The sequence below is a fragment of the Rhinopithecus bieti genome, unplaced genomic scaffold, assembly GCF_001698545.2.
Source record: "Rhinopithecus bieti isolate Rb0 unplaced genomic scaffold, ASM169854v2 scaffold_18153, whole genome shotgun sequence".
Taxonomy (NCBI): domain Eukaryota; kingdom Metazoa; phylum Chordata; class Mammalia; order Primates; family Cercopithecidae; genus Rhinopithecus; species Rhinopithecus bieti.
Genome location: NW_016809139.1, coordinates 812,550 through 829,527, shown reverse-complemented (window position 1 = coordinate 829,527; position 16,978 = coordinate 812,550). Strand labels below are relative to the sequence as shown.

General features: G+C 54.9%; 2 protein-coding genes and 1 long non-coding RNA gene across 3 annotated transcripts in view; all 3 read right to left on the bottom strand.

Moving 5' to 3' along the window:
• POFUT2 (protein O-fucosyltransferase 2) overlaps nt 1–3,944 on the bottom strand; it is a 30,623-nt gene extending 26,679 nt beyond the window's left edge. Inside the window, exons 1-2 of the mRNA XM_017888658.1 lie at nt 3,913–3,944; nt 3,662–3,767 (exon numbers count right to left, since the gene is read on the bottom strand). Of these exons, the coding sequence (XP_017744147.1) occupies nt 3,662–3,767; nt 3,913–3,944 (138 nt within the window). The remainder of the gene's footprint in view (nt 1–3,661; nt 3,768–3,912) is intronic.
• Nucleotides 861–13,468, bottom strand: LOC108539766 (uncharacterized). Its single transcript, XR_014485114.1, has 7 exons — nt 13,285–13,468; nt 12,586–12,633; nt 11,351–11,436; nt 11,059–11,173; nt 10,880–10,969; nt 10,055–10,129; nt 861–5,011 (listed from the first exon to the last, which is right to left on the bottom strand). It is a non-coding gene; the product is annotated as an uncharacterized LOC108539766 (long non-coding RNA).
• Nucleotides 13,469–13,563: 95 nt separating this feature from the next.
• LOC108539823 (putative uncharacterized protein encoded by LINC00315) lies at nt 13,564–14,948 on the bottom strand. The gene is given in 4 exon segments (XM_017888745.1): nt 13,564–13,817; nt 13,820–13,928; nt 13,931–13,964; nt 14,929–14,948. Coding segments are annotated over 4 exon segments (417 nt in total).
• Between the last annotated feature and the right edge of the window lie 2,030 nt (nt 14,949–16,978).

The window sequence follows — 16,978 nt, the reverse complement described above, 5'->3', positions numbered from 1 at the left end:
TAAATTGGCTAGGAGGCACCCTAAGGGGGTGCTCTTTGAAAATTTAGACTGGGGGCTTCCCATTTGTTTCCTCTTTACTTACACAATGGACACAATGGAAATGGAAGTAGATCTCTGCCTGGCTTCAAAGCGTCCTTTGGAACCACCAGAGACAGACTGGAGGCTCTTGGAGCCAAGGTGGAGATTACCTTCAGGCAGACGTCCTGAACGGGTCTCCCGGGCCACGTGGTGGCTCCCGAGCCACTTGGTGGCTCAAAAGTGGGCCTCGGACCTGCCGAGGGAGGTAAAGAGGAGACAAGGGCACTTACCCCAGAGAGGCCGTGAGAGTAAGGAAAGCAGGTCAGGTCCTGGTCCGTCTGCGGCATGGGAGCAGGAGGAGGTTCCTCAACCCTTAGGGGCCTGAGGAGGGGTCTCCTCCCGGGTTCAGCACCAACCGATTTGTTTTTCTAAGACCACCAGAGCGAGCACAAAAGAACCAGCGAGTAGGCAATGCTAGGAGCAAAACTGCAAATTTATTCTTTGGTCATCTAGCTTCAGGGAAGAAGGTATGGGCGTGAGGTCTGTCGGCCTCCGGCAAAGGAGGCTGAGAGAGTCGCCCGGTAGAGCTCTCAGGCGGAGTTCCTGATGCAGTCCCGACAAAGGTGGGGGCTGAGGAAGCCCACGCTGTGCGTTCGCCGGGAGCGGCTTTTCTAGGAGTGGAAAGGCAATAGGCGGGGCACGGGCGTGTCGGGGGGAGGGGGGGCGTTCCGTAGGTGCGACCAGGTGAATCTTGGTCTCTTCGGATTGACATCACCTGGCGCATACCTGGTTGGTCTGCACCTTCCTGGGCGCCGGCTGCGTTTTCACGCGCGCGGGAAAAGTTGGTGATGAAGAACCTGGAAGTGCGCCATCTTGCCTCCGTTCGTCCAAACACTGAGCACCCAGAAATGCCAGGTGATGGACAAACGCTTGGGGAAAAGAAGACCTCAGTCAGACACAGAAGCATGAGCTTTAAAAGAAAAATAAGATATTGAACTTCACCAACAAGTAAGCATTTCTGGTCTTCGAAAGACTTAAAATGAAAAGGCAAGCCATCGACGAGGGAAATATTCAGAATAATGGATTTGATAGAGAGCTGTATCTAGAACATATAAAGATCTTTTGAAATCCAGGAGTCTGACATGAAGATGGTAGCCAGCCTGACACACAAAGGAACCTGAATGGCCGGCGGACAAGAAGGGAACCCGAGTGGCCGATGGGGACAGGAAGGGAAGTGAACATCAACATCTCAGTGGGGATACCGTTATCACCACTGGAATAGTCCAATTAAAAACATGGACACCAAGTATTGGTGGGTGAGTGGAGTGGCCGGAACCCTCATACACAGTCGATGGGAGCTGCACCCTTTGGAAATCATTTCACAGTTTGTGCTCCATCCTGGCCAAATCGACAGCTAGAGTCTTTCCAAAAGTGGTGACGGGAGTTTCCACCAGGGAGTGCCTCAGACCATCCTGAGATGGGGCTGGTTGGGATTCCAGGGAAAGAGGCGATCGTTGCCAGGGTGATCCGTCCAGAGCACTTACTAGGGGAACCTGGCATAAGGAGGGCTGCAGTGTGTCCTCAGGACAGATGGGACAGATGGCATATCTTTGCAACAGACAGCAAGACGGGTTCCACCCAGGTCTGTCTGCAGCGAGGGGGTGGGTGTGGAGTTCGTATGAGAGTTTAAGGAATTTGGACTGGGGCTGCTTTGTTTTGGGGTTTTGGGCAATGACCTAAACACCTGTATCAGTGCCTGGGAATGTTCACGGCCCAGCTGGAGTTCAGGCCTGCAGGGAAGACTTGCAACTGGCCAAGCTGCAGAGTGGTCAGGGCACAGAAAGAAAGCTGGAAGCTGGGGACACACCTGCCGTATGACCCAGCCGTTCACCTTTACCTGGGAGAAATGGCATCACCTGGCTGAACATACCTGCCTACATACCCATGAGTCCTCCTGGACAGGTGATGTGACCTCTTGTAGCCTTGGAGGACCCTGACACTCCTATGGACAGGCCAAGGGGTTTGCCTGGGCCCTGTGGGTACAGAGCCCCTTGAGTTTGGTTTCCCTATGCAGCCTTCACCCCCCGGGGACCCACAGCACTGCAGCAGCCCCCCCCACGGGGACCCACAGCACTGCAGCCCTCACCCCCACCCTGGGGACCCACAGCACTGCAGTCCCCCCCACCCCCCCAGGGGCCCACAGCACTGCAGCCCTCCCCCACCCCGGAGACAGACAGCACTGCAGCCACACCCAGGCCACTGCCTCCGAAGACAGGGCTGCTGCTATGTCTGTGAACAGATACTCCTTTCAGATGTCAGTGGTTAATGGATGGGGAGGTGACCGCCCAAGCAGAAGCTGACCCTCTTTATGAAGGGGGCAACAGATCACCCCGAAACAAAATCCACTGAACAGCCAAGGCCACATCGGAACTGAGTGGGCCACGCCCTTGCCTCTGCGCTGCTCGGGGCCAGGCCTCCCTGACCCCGCTGGCTCTATTGGGAGGACTCAGGGTGGAGCTCTGCTGGGCTCAGTGGCCTTCACAGCCGGGGTCCTACAGGCAGTTCTGTGCTCACAACCTGGAGGCCACAGTCCACACCCTGGCTCCAGCAGACCCAAGTCACTTGTCCATGGCAAAGGCCTGGCCTTGCTTCAGGCCCCGGGGACTCTCCCCCGCCCGCTGTTTCTTCCCGAGTAACAGAGGCAGGAGAGGAGGTGAGCCACATGCCAGGCGCCGCAGCAGGGGGCACTCAAGCCTGGCGCCCCTCCGCCTCTCCGTGGTCTCTGACCTTTCTTCTCCCTGCCTGGGCAGCCTCCATCAGGTTGGGGAGCCTTCTCTTGACCCCTGGATTAAATTCCTAATCAGGAATGACCCGGAAGAGGTCTTATGAGTCCTTCCTCAAGAGATGAAAGTCTGTCCCTGAGTATCAGGAAGTGGCCCCGTTCCCTGCACGGCACAGTCTGTTCTGTGACCAGCAGCTCACACAACGGAGGAGCTGGCGACCCTCACAGGCCACTGCCCCGAGGCCACCACGAGAGGGCAGGAGAGCCCTTCCCGGGAGCTCTGTGCCGGGAAGCAGGAGAAACGCAGCTCCACCAAGCACAGCATGGATGTGTCCAGCAGGGAATGAAGATAGAGGCCCCAGCACAAGAGAGAAGTGCAGACTGGTCGGCCCCTGTCAGAGTCTCTCATGTCCCCAGCGACCCCTAAGAGCAGGCCCCGGGCCTCTGTAGCCCCTCCCGGAGCCACTCCTCAGCTGCTGACCTGCTCCCAGCTCCTCCGCGCCCCGCGCAGCTCCCTTCAGAACCTCACCTGAGGGGAAGGAGGCCCTGTTTGGGCTCAGACACAGCAGTTGCAGCTTGTGGTCCTGGGGCCACACCTGTTAGAGCCCATCCTTCCACCCCTGCTGGGCCCTGAGTATTGTCCATCCCCGCAGAACTCAGCAGGGTCAGCTCTGGGCACTCCAGGGCCCCAGCCCCCTGAGTGAGCCATGGGCCCGAGGTAGATTTGGGTCACAGGCCCCCTGGCCAGAACACCCACAGCAGGTGGATGTGTGGGGACTGGATGTGGGTCCTCTCCTAAGAGATGTGCAGATGGGGAGAGGCTGGGCAGGTCTCAGCATAGCTGGAGCATCTCCCCCTCACCGTCTTGTAGCCTCCTGACCCAATGAGGGTGGCCCTGGGAGCAGGATCAGCAGTGATGAGCAGAGTAAGGTAGTTGGGGATGTCACCATTGCCCCCCGAGACCAGCCTGCCATGGAGACGAGGGAGCTGTCCCTTGGCAGAGGGGGGCTGGCCAGTGGGAGGGACAGACAGTGGACTGACCGAGGACCGCTGAGAGAGCAAACGCCAGGGACCCCGTGCAGGATGGCTTCTCTGTCTGCGCAGTGAGTTACCAGGTTCGTGTGTTTGGAGTTTCTGGACTCATCACAGGGTTCCACCCCTGCACGTCACAATTCCCCAGTAATCAAATCCTGGCTTTTGTGCCTGGAAGTGCACAGGGAGGGGACACCTTTGTAAGTCAGTGGCAGGGCAGGGAGTTCCGGTTCTCCAGGGCCACAGGCTGTGCTCAGAAGGATTTCTTAGCAGGAGCTTTGGGGCCCCCAGTCAACACTTCCCCACAGACAGCCTGGTCAGCTCTGTGGACGGAGGAGGCGCCCAAGGGTCCCAGGCCACCAAGTGACCAAGACATGAAGGCACCCAGGATTTCCTGGGGGTGCGCTGATCCCAAGGAAGCCACGTGTGGTCAGATGGGGGGACCAGTGCTCCAGGGGCCTGCAGCACAGCAGGGCCTGCCCTCCTGGGTGAGACTGGTCGGCGTCTGTGGGGATCTGGGGGGCCACAGTGAGGACTCTGTGCTCCTGGGGGCCACACCAACCCACCTGCCCTGAAACAGAACCCAAGCCTTCTGCCTAGGGGAGCACCTGGGCACCTGCCTCCTGTCCTGCTCTGGACACATCCCAGCGGCTGCACGTGGGGGAGGCACAGCCTGGGCTTGGGGCCAGGGGGACACTGTGGAGACACTAGACCTGGGGGTGACAATGCCTGCTCAGAACTTCCCCCCACATCGGGGCTTCTCCAGCTTGAGCTTTCCTGGGGAAGGCAGGGCCTGTCCTTCCTCAGCACCATGGGAGGGAGGCAAGGCCTGCGGTTGAAGTGCCCCCAGTATGGGGCTCCAGGAGAGAAAGTACATCTCAGGGAATGAAAACAGACTGGGCTGCCCAGATGCACTCAGTGGCTCAGAAGTCATTAGAAAATGTTCTGAGCCCCCGATTTTGGCTCTAAGAGGGACTGACCGGCTCATGACCGCTCTCCTGCCTGTGCCTCGAGAGGGGGTGTTCAGCACTGGCGGCAGCTTTCCCTCCAGGAGGAGCTTCACAAACATCCGCTCTCTGCAGGGTCGCCGCTCCGTGGCCTGGGGCCACTGTCAGAGGCAGGCTCTCCAGCTGCCGTCATCTGGGAAACGTGGGGGGTGAGCGGGGGTCACGGATGGGGCTCACTGGGGACTGTGAGAATCTGTCCCGCAGGACTCTCTGAGATGGAAACGCTGGCAGAGGTGAAAAGTGCGTCATGTGCTTCACTGAACCCGGCTGCTTATTTATGTTTGGAGGGCTGGTTTCAAGGACTCCTCTTCTCCCTCTCCAATGATGGCGTCAGCGGAAATGCAGACAGGGACAGGGCTACTGGGGTTTCCTCCCTGGAATGAAGCACAGCCGGAGGATTTGCTGATTCACGAGCAGGCCCTGACCACCAAGTTCAGGGTAACAAATCCATATGGGTCCTGAGCCCCGTAGCTCCCTGAGCCTCAGCATAAACATCGTAAACCTCCTGGCCCTGGCAGTGTCTGTTTCATCCCCTCCAGAGCAAGTGCAAGTGTGAGATTTAGAGATTCTAAGAGAAGGGCCAGAGGTCTTGAAAATGACCTTCATTCGTTCATTCATTCGATAAATTGGGGGGGGACCTCCGTGTCCTGTGTTTAGTGAGGCCTGGGATGCAGACGTGAAGGGCGCTGCTCTCAGGAGCAGACGGAGGTGTAGACGAATCGCTACACACCCACCTCGGGCCCACAGAAGGGTATGCGGGGAGCTGTGGGTGTGGGGAGGAGACCCCTCCACATCACGCTGACGGTGTCAGCAGAGTGACCAGCTTCTGCAGGAGTGGAACCTGCGGGGTCTTCTGTGACTTGTGTAACTGAATCTTTTGCCCGGTCGTTAGTCTTTTCCTTTTGGGACACTTGGCTAGTTTGGAAATGGTGTCTTCGATCCGTTGCCTGCCTTTTAGCTTTGTCAATGGGGTCCTATTGTAAATTTTGGTACATGTTGAATGTGAACAATAGTTATGAGGTGAGTGCCATGAGTTCCTGTGTGCCTGTCACCCAGCCCGGCCATGCGAGGTGCTGGAGGGACTGTCCACATCCCCCTTTCTTAGGACGCCTGAGTCTCAGGTGTGACTTACAGGGTATTTCTTACGGCAAGACGGTTAAAACAAACCGGTGTCTCTTCTGTCCTTCTATGGCTCTGGCTTCTGATGTTCTAATGGCGTTCTCATCGGCCAGGGCTGAACAAAATGACATAGACTGCGGGGCTTAAACGGCAGAAACTTACTTCCCACGGTTCTGGAGGTTGCGAGTCTTGGATCACCGTGTCGCGTGGTCAGGTTCCTGGTGAGGGTCGGATTCCTGGCGAACGGAACCGCCTTCCCAAGGCTCCCTCTCCTGATACCATATCCCTGGGGGTGAGGCTTCAACATGGGAATTTGGGGGACGCATCAGCACTGACTCCATCTTAAATGGTTAGCTCTTTAATCCCCTGGAATGTTGTTTGGGGTTGTGTGAGAGACGGGTCTAACATTTTCTTTTTCAAATACATGGCCAGTTGTCACATCATTTATTGAAAAAGGAATCTTTTCTCCACTGACTGACATGAAATGCTACCGTCATCGTAAACCACGTTCCCGTAAATACTTAGTGCTGTCTCTGCTGTCTCAGTCCTGACACACGAGGCTGACTTCTGTTTCTGCATCAACTATGACAACTTTACAGCAGGCTGCCTCCCCGAGGCTGTTCAGAAGCATTCCTCAGCGGGTCCTACACGTTTCCTCTCCCACGTCAAGTTTAGAAGCAGTGTCAAGACCCACAGCAGTCCTGCGGGAGTTTTAAGGGATGCACAGAATTTATGGGGACAGTTTGGAAAACTGACATTCATGTGACTTAGTTCCTACTACTTGGAAATGGATTCCAGCTCTCAACGAATTTAGAGCTTTGGCAGAGTTTTAAAGATTTCTTTGATGTCCGATGTGCTCATTTCTTGGTTTGTTCTTGAGTATTTTCTGAATTTTTATGAAATCCACCAAGTTTTTGTTATAATGAATGGGACACTTTCCCACAAACTGTTGTAATTCTGTATTGCTGTTCTAATAAACACTGTTGATCGATGCATATTGATGTTACACTTGTGATTGTAATAGTTTGTCCGTTCATTATTTTGAACTTTTTAGGTAAACAGTCATATAATTATGCAAGTAATTATAGTTGTGTCTCTGCCTTTCTAATATTTATACTTTGTATATATTATCATGTTGGCCAGGACTCAAGTACAAAATCAAGCATCTTTCTCTTGTTTCTGACTAATGTTGAATGATTCTAATGTGGGAGTTTCCAAACTGGTGGCCAGGGGGCCAAATCCAGCCTGTGGTCTCTTCTTGTAGGTGGTTTTATTGGAACACAGTTATTTCCATTCTTCTACGTATTGTCTGATGGCTACGTTCGGGCCACAGCAGTAGCATTAAATAGTCCAGACAGAGGCAATATTGCCCAAAAAACCTAGAATATTCACAATCTGAGCCTTTACAGAAAAGTTTGCTGATATCTGTTCTCATGTATTAAATACAATGTTTGTTACAGGTTAAGGAAGTTTCTGACTGTTTTTAGCTTTCTGAATATCTTGTGGTTGTGCGTGCTTTAAAATTAGGACTAAATATTAAACTGACCTGATGCTTGTTAGGGGCCTATCTTTTGAGATGCCCCAAAGTTCCCCTTTTTTAGTCTCTTCATGTAGTGAGTTGTACTAACAGATTCTCTAATGTTGAACCATCTTTGCTTTCCAGAGATTTTACTTGCTCCTGATGGATTGGATTCTGTTAATACTTTTATTTTTGGGTGATTACATCCCTATTATAAATAATATGTCAGCATCACTGTGTGTAGATGTGTGTGTGTTATTCTTGCCATTAGTTTCTCAGGTTTTTGGTTAACTATTGATGTGCTTTGGATCTGTGTCCCCACCCAAATCTCATGTTGAATTGTAATCCCCAATGTTGGAGGTGAGGCTTGGTGGAAGGTGGATGGATCATGGGAGTGAATTTCTCATAAATGGTTTAGTACTTTCCACTTGGTACTGTTCTCGCAATAGTGAGTTCTCATGAGATCTGGTCATTTAAACGTGTGTAGCACCTCCCTGACCCTCCTGCTTTTGCTCTGGCCACGTAAGACGCACCGACTCCCCCTTCACCTTCCACCATGATTGAAGGTTTCCTGAGGCCGCCCCAAAGCTGAGCAGAAGCCGGCATTATGCTTCCCGTACAGCCTGCAGAACCATGAGCCAATTAAACCTCTTTCCTTAAAAATCACCCAGTCTCAGGTATTTCTCCATAGCAATGTGAGAATGGACTCATACAACTATATATTATAGAATGAATTGTGATACTTTTGTCGTTTTCTGTGCCTGGAAATAATAGTAATTCTTAGTAACAATTCACCTGTATCAAGTTATTCCTGTGCAGCAAACACACTTCTATATATTTTACATGAGTCAAGTCTTTAACCTGGAATCAACCCTGTGAACTAGGTATTGCTTTCATGTCCATCTGACAGATGAAGAGGCTGAGAGTTTAAGTAGTCTGCCTAAGGTCACCAGCCATGGGGGTGAAGATGGGATTTGAACTGAGCGGTTGGCCTTCAGAGGACAGGTTCCTAAACGGTCATTCTGTCTCCGTTGCAGAGGTCAGTCCCGCATATTCCCGTATAAAACTGCCTGAGCTTGGTGCTTTTTTAAAGGATATCATTTGACTACTTTTTTTTTTTTTTTTTTCTGTTTCCTGCCCATGTCCCATAGGGCTAATCAGATTTTCTCTTTCTGCTTGAGTCAATGTTATACTTTATATTTTCCTTTTTGTTGTTGTTTTTAGATTTTATTTTATTTTTTGAGACAGAGTCTCGCTCTGTTGCCTAGGCTGGAGTGATCTCTGCTCATTGCAACCTCTGCCTCTCAGGCTCAAGCGATTCTCCTGCCTCAGCCTCCCAAGTAGCTGAGATTATAGGTGTGTGCCACCTCGCCCGGCTAAGTTTTGTATTTTTAGTAGAGATGGGGTTTCACCATGTTGGCCAGGCTGGTCTTGAACTCCTGACCTCAAGTGATCCACCTGCCTTGACCTCCCGAAGTGCAGAGATTACAGGCGTGAGTCACTGCACCCAGCCATACTTTATATTTTCTAAGAAAATCATCTGTTTCACCTGGCTTTTGAAATGTATCCGTATAAGCCAGAACGTGGTAGTTTTATAATTGAAAAAACCTGCCCTGTTTGTTCTCTGTTCTTCTCTCCCTGTGACCCGGGGACTCTGTGTGTCCCAGGGGTCTGCCTGTGTCTTCCCTGAGGTCTTCTGGGTGGAGACTGGGGAGCAGGGGCCAGTCCACAAACACACCTCATGTTGCCATTCCCATTGGGAACCCTCAGCTCTGTGGCCGTCTCATATTAACACCCACTCCTCCTGCAGAATTTGAAAGGAGAGTTGCTATCACCAAATCCCCTTCGGGTCTCAGCATTTACCCAAGTTAACCTTGATTCCAGAGATGGCTCTTAACTTGCCTTCTGTAAACCAGTAGAGAATGTGTCTGACGGCACAGAGGAAAACGCTGCCAACACAAAGTCCCTGAACATTTTAAAGAGATGACACAGATGTTTTTAAAGTAATCTAAACCACTGGAAGTGCCCCTTTCTCCCTGTTTTGTCAGTGGATGGAAATGTGTTGAGAAAGGTTCTTACTGTAAGAGAAACACAACAGGGTTCAAGCTACTGATGCAGATCGGGGAGCGGCTGGGTGGGGCTCATGCCTGTAAGCCAAGCGCTTTGGGAGGCGAAGGCGGGAGGATTGCTCGAGCCCAAGAGTTCGAGACCAGCCTGGGCAGGATGGCGAGACCTTGTCTCTACAAAAAAAACATTTTTTTTAAAAAATTAGCCAGGGGTGGTGGCAGACAACTATGGTCCCAGCTACTCAGGAGGCTGAAGTGGGAGGTTGACTTGAGCCCAGGAGGTGAGAGCTGCACTTTTGATTTTGTTTGTTTGTTTGTTTGAGATAATGTCCAGCCTGGATGACAGAGCAAGGTCCTATCTCAAAAAAAAAAAAAAAAAAAAAAATGGGGGAAGATCCAGAAAAGTAGGGGGCATCAACAATCAACACACTATAAAACTATAATCTCAAACGCAGTGATGTGTGTGTGCAGCTCACGGGGGCTGAGTGTATGTGACGCTGCGCAGGCTCACAGGCCCCGGCACGTTTCGGCATCTGTCGTCTGCAGATAAGGTGCTGCTGCCGGAGCCGCTGGAGCCGCGTGTGCGCTGGGAGGAAGCCCGTGGGGCTCTTATCATACCCTGCTCTGTGGGAACCTTCCAGACAAGACGGTCACTTCGGGGCAGATATTTCCTAGAGGGGCTTAGACTCAAAATCCCGGAAGGAGGACAGGGAATGCTGAGTGGTTTCACAATCAAAACAGAGTTTATGTCAAGTATTGAATATTAAACGACAGCAGCTAAAGCCAGCCTGGACTGAACAGCTGCCAATGCTCAGCCTGGGGGGGGGGGGGGGCTCAGGACAAGGGGTTCTTATGGAGCCCCTCGAGACCCCCAGGAGTTGGACGCTGCCCCCAGCTCTTGTTGGAGCCCTTGGGCTGCAACAGCAGGAACTGAACCCCAGGGGCTTTGGGTCTAACAAAAGAATGTCTGGACATTAGCGGCAAAAGCAGGCGGGTGGGGAAGCGAGCGCAAGCGGGGGTGCCCTTGATACTGGCTACCCCTCCACATCTCTGTCCGGGCCTGCCTCTGTCCTCTGCACATGGCACCAACTGCTCCGGGGGCGGCCGTGCCACGGTGAATGGAACACGGTTCGAGGAGGGTGGGCCGGGCATAGGGTGACCCATGGTTGCAGGTGCCAGAGCTTGCTGGAGCTGGCTGGGCTTTGGGGATCAATCACCTGCTTCTGCAGATACAGAAGTATGTCAAGTAATCAGCACTTTCACCAGGGCAAGACTCGGATCCAGGCTGGCAGCTGCCCAGCCCAGGGCTCCTTGTACCACCGTGTGGGCCATGCACTTTCCGAATAGAAGGTCCAGAAGGTGAAGTCTGCGCCCAGGACCTGCAGAGGTGAGAGGTGAGGGTCAAACATTCCATAGCCCGAGGTCCCTGAGGTGAGGGTCAAACATTCCATAGCCCGAGGTCCCTGGGGCCCCGCCCCTCTGCACAATGACAGTCCTCTGGGAGAGGTTTCCCACAGCTGGCCTTCCCTCCAGACCACTTGAGGCTCCCATCGATGGAATGTTCATCCTCTAACTGCAAGGTTTTTCGTAAACCACAACTTTCTATCTTAATCTCACGAAACTGGGAATCCTAGACCATGAGAAAGTCAGGAAATGGCTTTGAACACCGGCAGGCACTGCGCGGCGCTGGGGGTGGGGGCCAAGCCTGGGAACTGTCTCTGCTGAAGATCTCGGCCCCACGGAGCCCATCCCTCAGACCCGCGTGCGGTTCATCCCCTTCGGCGGCTCTTCTTCGGAGCCCCCCTACCCAGAACGTCCCGCCCCAAGGCATGAGGCGGATGCCCCTGCAGGATCTCAGGCAGCTCCTGACTTCCCGTGAGTCCTGAGCGCCACCTGCAAGAGGTGAAGACGCCAGGACCGTGGCTCGGGTCTCTCGGGTGGCTCTCGGGTCAGAGGGCTGCCCTGCACCCTCACCTGTCCCTGAAGCCCCCCACACCCGGAGCTGCCCACTCCCCTCCAGGGGCCTCAGCTCTTCTCTTGCTGCCTCCCCCAGGCCTTGCTCCTGCCTCATCCTCTGTCCTCCTTCGCCTTGGCATCCCATTAGCTCAAGACCACCCTTCAGCACTGCTCAGCCCCAGACAAAGCAGAGCAAAATCCAGAGTCGCCCTGAGACCCCCACCGTCTCCGGTTGGGCCTTGCTTCCTGGAGCGCCGCCCCTGCCTGCTGCCTGGTGTCACCTGCCTCGTGCCACCCCCGCGGCCCTGGCTGCCCCTGAGGCTCCCTGGGTGGGGGGTCTGCGGCCGCCTCCCCGTCTTCACTGTGGCCAATCCTGTGGCTTCATCCACCCCAAACTCACCTGCTCCTTGGCATCCACTTGATTTGTCTTGTGCGGGGCAGGTGCTCTCTTCCCCACACGGGGCCTCCCTTGAGGTCACCTGCAGGGGCCTCTGTGGGTTTCCTTGAGAGGGGCCTGTGGGTCCTGCCCCCCATCCGACACCGAGCGTTGTAGGACGAGGACGAGGGACTCACATCGGGGAACCCCCGCCACATTCAGGCCTTACAGCAGTCCTGGGGGTGGATGGGTCCCCAGGGTTGGCCACAGCCCCCCAGTGCCTGCCTCCCCGTGAGCCATCCTGACCGCCAGAAGGCCCCCGGTGACACCAGCACAGTCTCCCTCTGGGTTCCCACACCGGCCACAGGGCACTCAGGGGCAGGCTTGGTCGGGAGTCTGGTCCAGGAATTGGTACCGACTTTTCCTGGCTTCTAGAAGGTTCAGCTCTGGCCAGGGGTCGGGCCCAGGAGACAGAGCAAAACCCAAACCCCCCTGAGACCCCCACCTTCTCTGGCAGGGCCCCAGGGACCTTGCGGTATGGAACACTTGACCTTCGCCTCTGCCTCTTTTGAGCTGCAGTCTGGGGCAGGTGTGCGCCTCCCCACTCAGCCCGACAGGAGGCTGATCTAAGCCCTGGCCCCACGCATGGCCACATCCCAGCAGCACGGACCAGACGCAGTCCCTATTGTGCCCGGCACCTCCCGTCTCACAGCTGAGGGTAACCAGGGTGGTGTGGGGCTTGTCCGGGCTGGCGGTTGCTGTGGAAAAGGGACACATGTGCTGACGGAAATGCAGGCCCAGCTCGACGGCGGGGTCAGGGTTAGGATTTCCACGTCATCGTCATGAAACCTTGAAGCGCTGCCTGTGCTTAGCAGCTAAAACATTTGCTTGGAGATGTTCAGTTTCACAGACAGCCATGAAAGGGTGGGGGTGGTGCGGAAGCATTGCTCCCCAGGGCACGCGGGAGGCGCCCAGCCCTCGGCCAGGACGCTCCCCCACCTCACCCTCACTGGGCTGTGGCCCTGGGGACGCAACCACTGGCCTCACACCCTGGAACGTGGATGGGCCACTCTGGCCTGTCTGCAGGGGAAACGGCTGTCACTTCCATCAGAGATGACAGATGCAGCAGGGCCTGTCTGTGCCAAAACCAGAGTCGAGGCGCGTCCCCAGCAGCCGGTGTGTGGGGAACCCATCAGTTTCTGTGTGGAGGGTCGGGGAGGCCGGATGGCTTTTCCTTCCGTTCCTGTAGGCCTGAAGCCTTCCCCGAATGCACTCGTGACTGGGGGCCTGGCCAGCAGGCGTCCAGGAGTCAGCGGCTGCTTGGGGAGCCAGGGCCTCAGGCACACGAGCAAAGGCAATGATGGCAGGCTGACTGCTAGCTGGGAGCGAAAGGCGTGGCAAGGACCCACCTAGTTGCTGCTGGAGCCCCAGGCTCGTGAGTCGCCTCTGTGTCCTGTCCCCTGCATTGGGCAGCGTCACCTGCTCAACCTGCCCGGCCTGGGTGTTTCTGCTTCTAAGCGCCCCCCTCACAGCGGTCTTGGGAGGCTGACGTGAGAGAACCCGGCTGACTGCAGTCTCCAGGGAAGCCGGCATTCGGGGCACACAGAGGTCCTGCCTTGGTGCCCAGCCCTGGGACACCCCACAGTGAATGCCTCCTCCGCATAGTCTCCATGTCCCTGAGCTCCTGCTCAGGCCCCCAGAGCTGGCACTAAGGGTGGATGCAGCAGTTGCTGCACAGGACAGGGATGGCAGAGCCCATCTGAAGGGACACGCCACCTGAAAGCCGCCTGCACCGGCTCTGTCTGGTGTCTGCCATGGGAAGGTCGTGCTGGAAGCCCAGGGGCGTGTGGGAGGCCCGGGCCTCGGGCTGCGCCCTGGTGCGTGTCGGGGGGACATGTTCTGTGAAGATGCTGCAGCCACCTCACCTCCTTTCCGTGGGTGAACAGCGTCTTTGCCGAGGGTGTTCCCGGCAGAGGGAGGAGAGCATCACCCTTGGGCCGACACCGCCAACAGCAGCGTCTGGACCACAGAGCTCAGCATCAGCAGCTGCTCTGCTGGACCCAGGGCGGCGAGGGGCTGCGGGCGGCACCTGTCCAGCAAATGTCAGCACCTAGTTATTAGTGATGTTTAATGACAGAAGTGTGGTCACAGCGAATTCATTGCCCTTGGAATTTGAGGCATGCTCTGCCCAGTGCAGTGTCAGGGCTGAGTGGGGCCCCCAAAATCCATATACTAGATCCCCAACTCCCAGGACCTCAGAGTGGGACTGGATTTGGAGATGGGGCTGTAAGGAGGTGATAACAGTAACGGAGTCACTGGGGTGGCCCTGTCCGGTCTGACTCCCAAGGAGGAGATGAGGACACAGAGAGCACAGAGGGGCCCTGGGAGGATGGGAGGAGCCGTTGACTGCCAGCCAAGGTGGTCCCGGAGGCCCTGGTCCCGCAGCATCTGGACACTGGCCCCAGCCTGCAGGACTGTGGGAGAATCGGTGTGGGACGCCAAGCCCCTGTGCATGGTCCTCTGTCCCAGCTGCTGAGCAGGCTAAACTGACCACCAGGTTTGGGCGACTCTGGGCTGGGCTTGTTATTGATCAGCCCTTGGGCACTGTGAATTCAGCCAGAACTCCCTCCCACATCAACCATCTCCCTGTAAACAGGGACTCTCGGACAGCCCTTTTGTGAGGCACTAATCCCACCCTTCAAGGTAGAGCCCTCAAGGGCGTTCCCACCTCAGCAGCTCCCCCAGCCATCACACCAAACACAGCCCAGACCAAAGCCAGAAGCTCTCTGAGCTCCAAGGACCGGCTTGCATCCCCGCCTTCGCCCCATGTTTACCTCTCCTACTGTCATCTGTTCAGTTCCAGCCAGACCACAGGGCTTCTCACCGTCCCTCCCACTGCGGCTGCCGTCCTCTGGCCTGGACTGTCTTACCATTCCACCCTCCTGGCTGAGCTCGCCCACCTCCTTGGAACGCTCTCACAAGCCCCGCTGCCAGAAGGCGCTCCTCTGGACCACCTGACCCCACGGGCCCCTCCCCTGCTCCCTTGGCCACACCTCTCCATGAGACTGTCCATCTGTGGCAGCTGTGATGTGGGTGAGTTTCGTCCTGCTAACTCTCCTCCATACCTGCTCCATGCATGGCAGTGGTGGTCCAGGGGCTGGGTGCCCAGGGTAAAGTGGGAAAGAAGGTGATAGGCACCCAGCCACATGCTCCGTGCCCACTGATCCCTGGGGCCAGCCAGGCTGCAGGTGCCCTCCCCCAGGTGAGAGTCCACTCAGTCTTGCAATTCCGACAGAACAGCCCTTCTCTCCTTCTTCTGTGTCTCTCCAGGGGCCAGGGAGGAGATGTTCTGGGCAGAGAGCCCAGGTGGGGTCTCAGCCTGGAAGTGATGGCACTGCCGTGGTTCCAATGTCTGTGTTCCTCCAAAAATCCATATTGAGACTTAATCCCCAGTGCAACAGGGTCCAGAGGTGAGGCCTTCGGGAGGGTTAGGCCATAAGGGTTCCACCTTCAAGGGTAGGATTAGAGCCTTATGAAAGGGCTGTCTGACTGGCCAGGACCCTTTTGCCCTTCCACCTTCTGCTATGAGAGGACACAGTAACAAGGGGCCGTCTTGGAAGCAGAGAGCAGTCCTTCCCAGACACCAAATCTGCTGGGGCCCTGGTCTTGGACTTCCCAGACTCCAGAGCTGTGAGCGGTACATTTCTGCTCTTTACGACTCGCCCAGTCACAGGTACCTTCTTACAGCAGCATGAAGTGGCCACAGCAGCCTGGGCCCTCCCAGCCCCACCATGCTGCTTCCTGGAGATGCGAGCAGCGGGGGACGCCAGCCACACAGGGTGCTTCTCGCTTTTAATTTTACTTGGTATTTCAAAACAATTTCAAATACACCAAAAAGTTGTAAGAACAGTACAAAAAGTACGTATTCTTCACCTAGAGACCTATTCGGGTTTTACCAACTGTCTCAATAATGCCTTTTTTTTTTTTTTTTTGAGAAGGAATCTCACTCTGTCCCCCAGGCTGGAATGCAGTGGTGCAATCTCGGCTCACTGCAACCTCCTCCTCCCGGGTTCAAGCGATTCTCCCACCTCAGCCTCTCGAGTAACTGGTACTACAGACATGCACCATCACAGCTGGCTAGTTTTTGTATTTTTAGTAGAGACGGCGTTTCACCATGTTGGTTGGCGAGGCTGGTCTCGAACTCCTGACCTCAGGTGATCCGCCCACCTCAGCCTCCAAAGTGCTGGGATTACATGGATTGTGAGGCTTCATGCTCATCCTCAACCTAGAGCAGTCCTCAGTCTTTCCTTTACTTCTAAGAGCTTGACTCTGTGAAAAAGAGAAATACTCTCAATTAGGGTTTATTTTGTGGTTAGACCCAGGTTGTCAGTGGAGGGAGCTGGTTCATCTGGGTTGGAAGGTGGGCATACCGATGCGTCCACTCCAGGGGGCATTGACCTTGACCATCTGGGGAACATGGCGTCTGCAGGGGTCTCCACTGGAAATTCCTTCTTTCTCTATAATTCATACACATTTCGTGGGAACACTCAGAGGTGATGTAAAACCCCATTCTTCAGTCCACTTTCACCACGAGGTTCGGCATTGACTGATGTTCTTGTTGCCTGAATTAATGGCGACTGCAGCGGCTGCTGGGGGGATTCCTCATGCTGTCACTTATCATAAAGCTGGAATTTACTAGAGTGGGTGAGTTTTCTTTCCCCCCTTTTATTAATTAAGTAAATCGACATCTATAGAGAACCACAGAGTCTCATTTTATGCACGGGCCATCATCTGTTCCTGTCCTTATTTAGCTTATTTTGATGTTACGTTTGTCTCAGCGGGGGCCCTTCAGGCTGGCATCTAATGTCTTTCACGTCCATCCATGTTTTCTGGCATTTTCTTGCTTTGCAAACGCATGCGCGCACATTTCATCGCAGATTCTTCTACCTATTTGTATTGGGAACCCTGCATTCTGGTGCTTCCAAGTGGAATCTAATACCACGTGCCCCCCTGTGGCTGCCTCTCTACATCGCGCCTCCAGTCGGCCCTGCCGGCCTCCCTACACGTGCTCACATGCTCGGCCTCCTGTGTGTAACCGGTCTC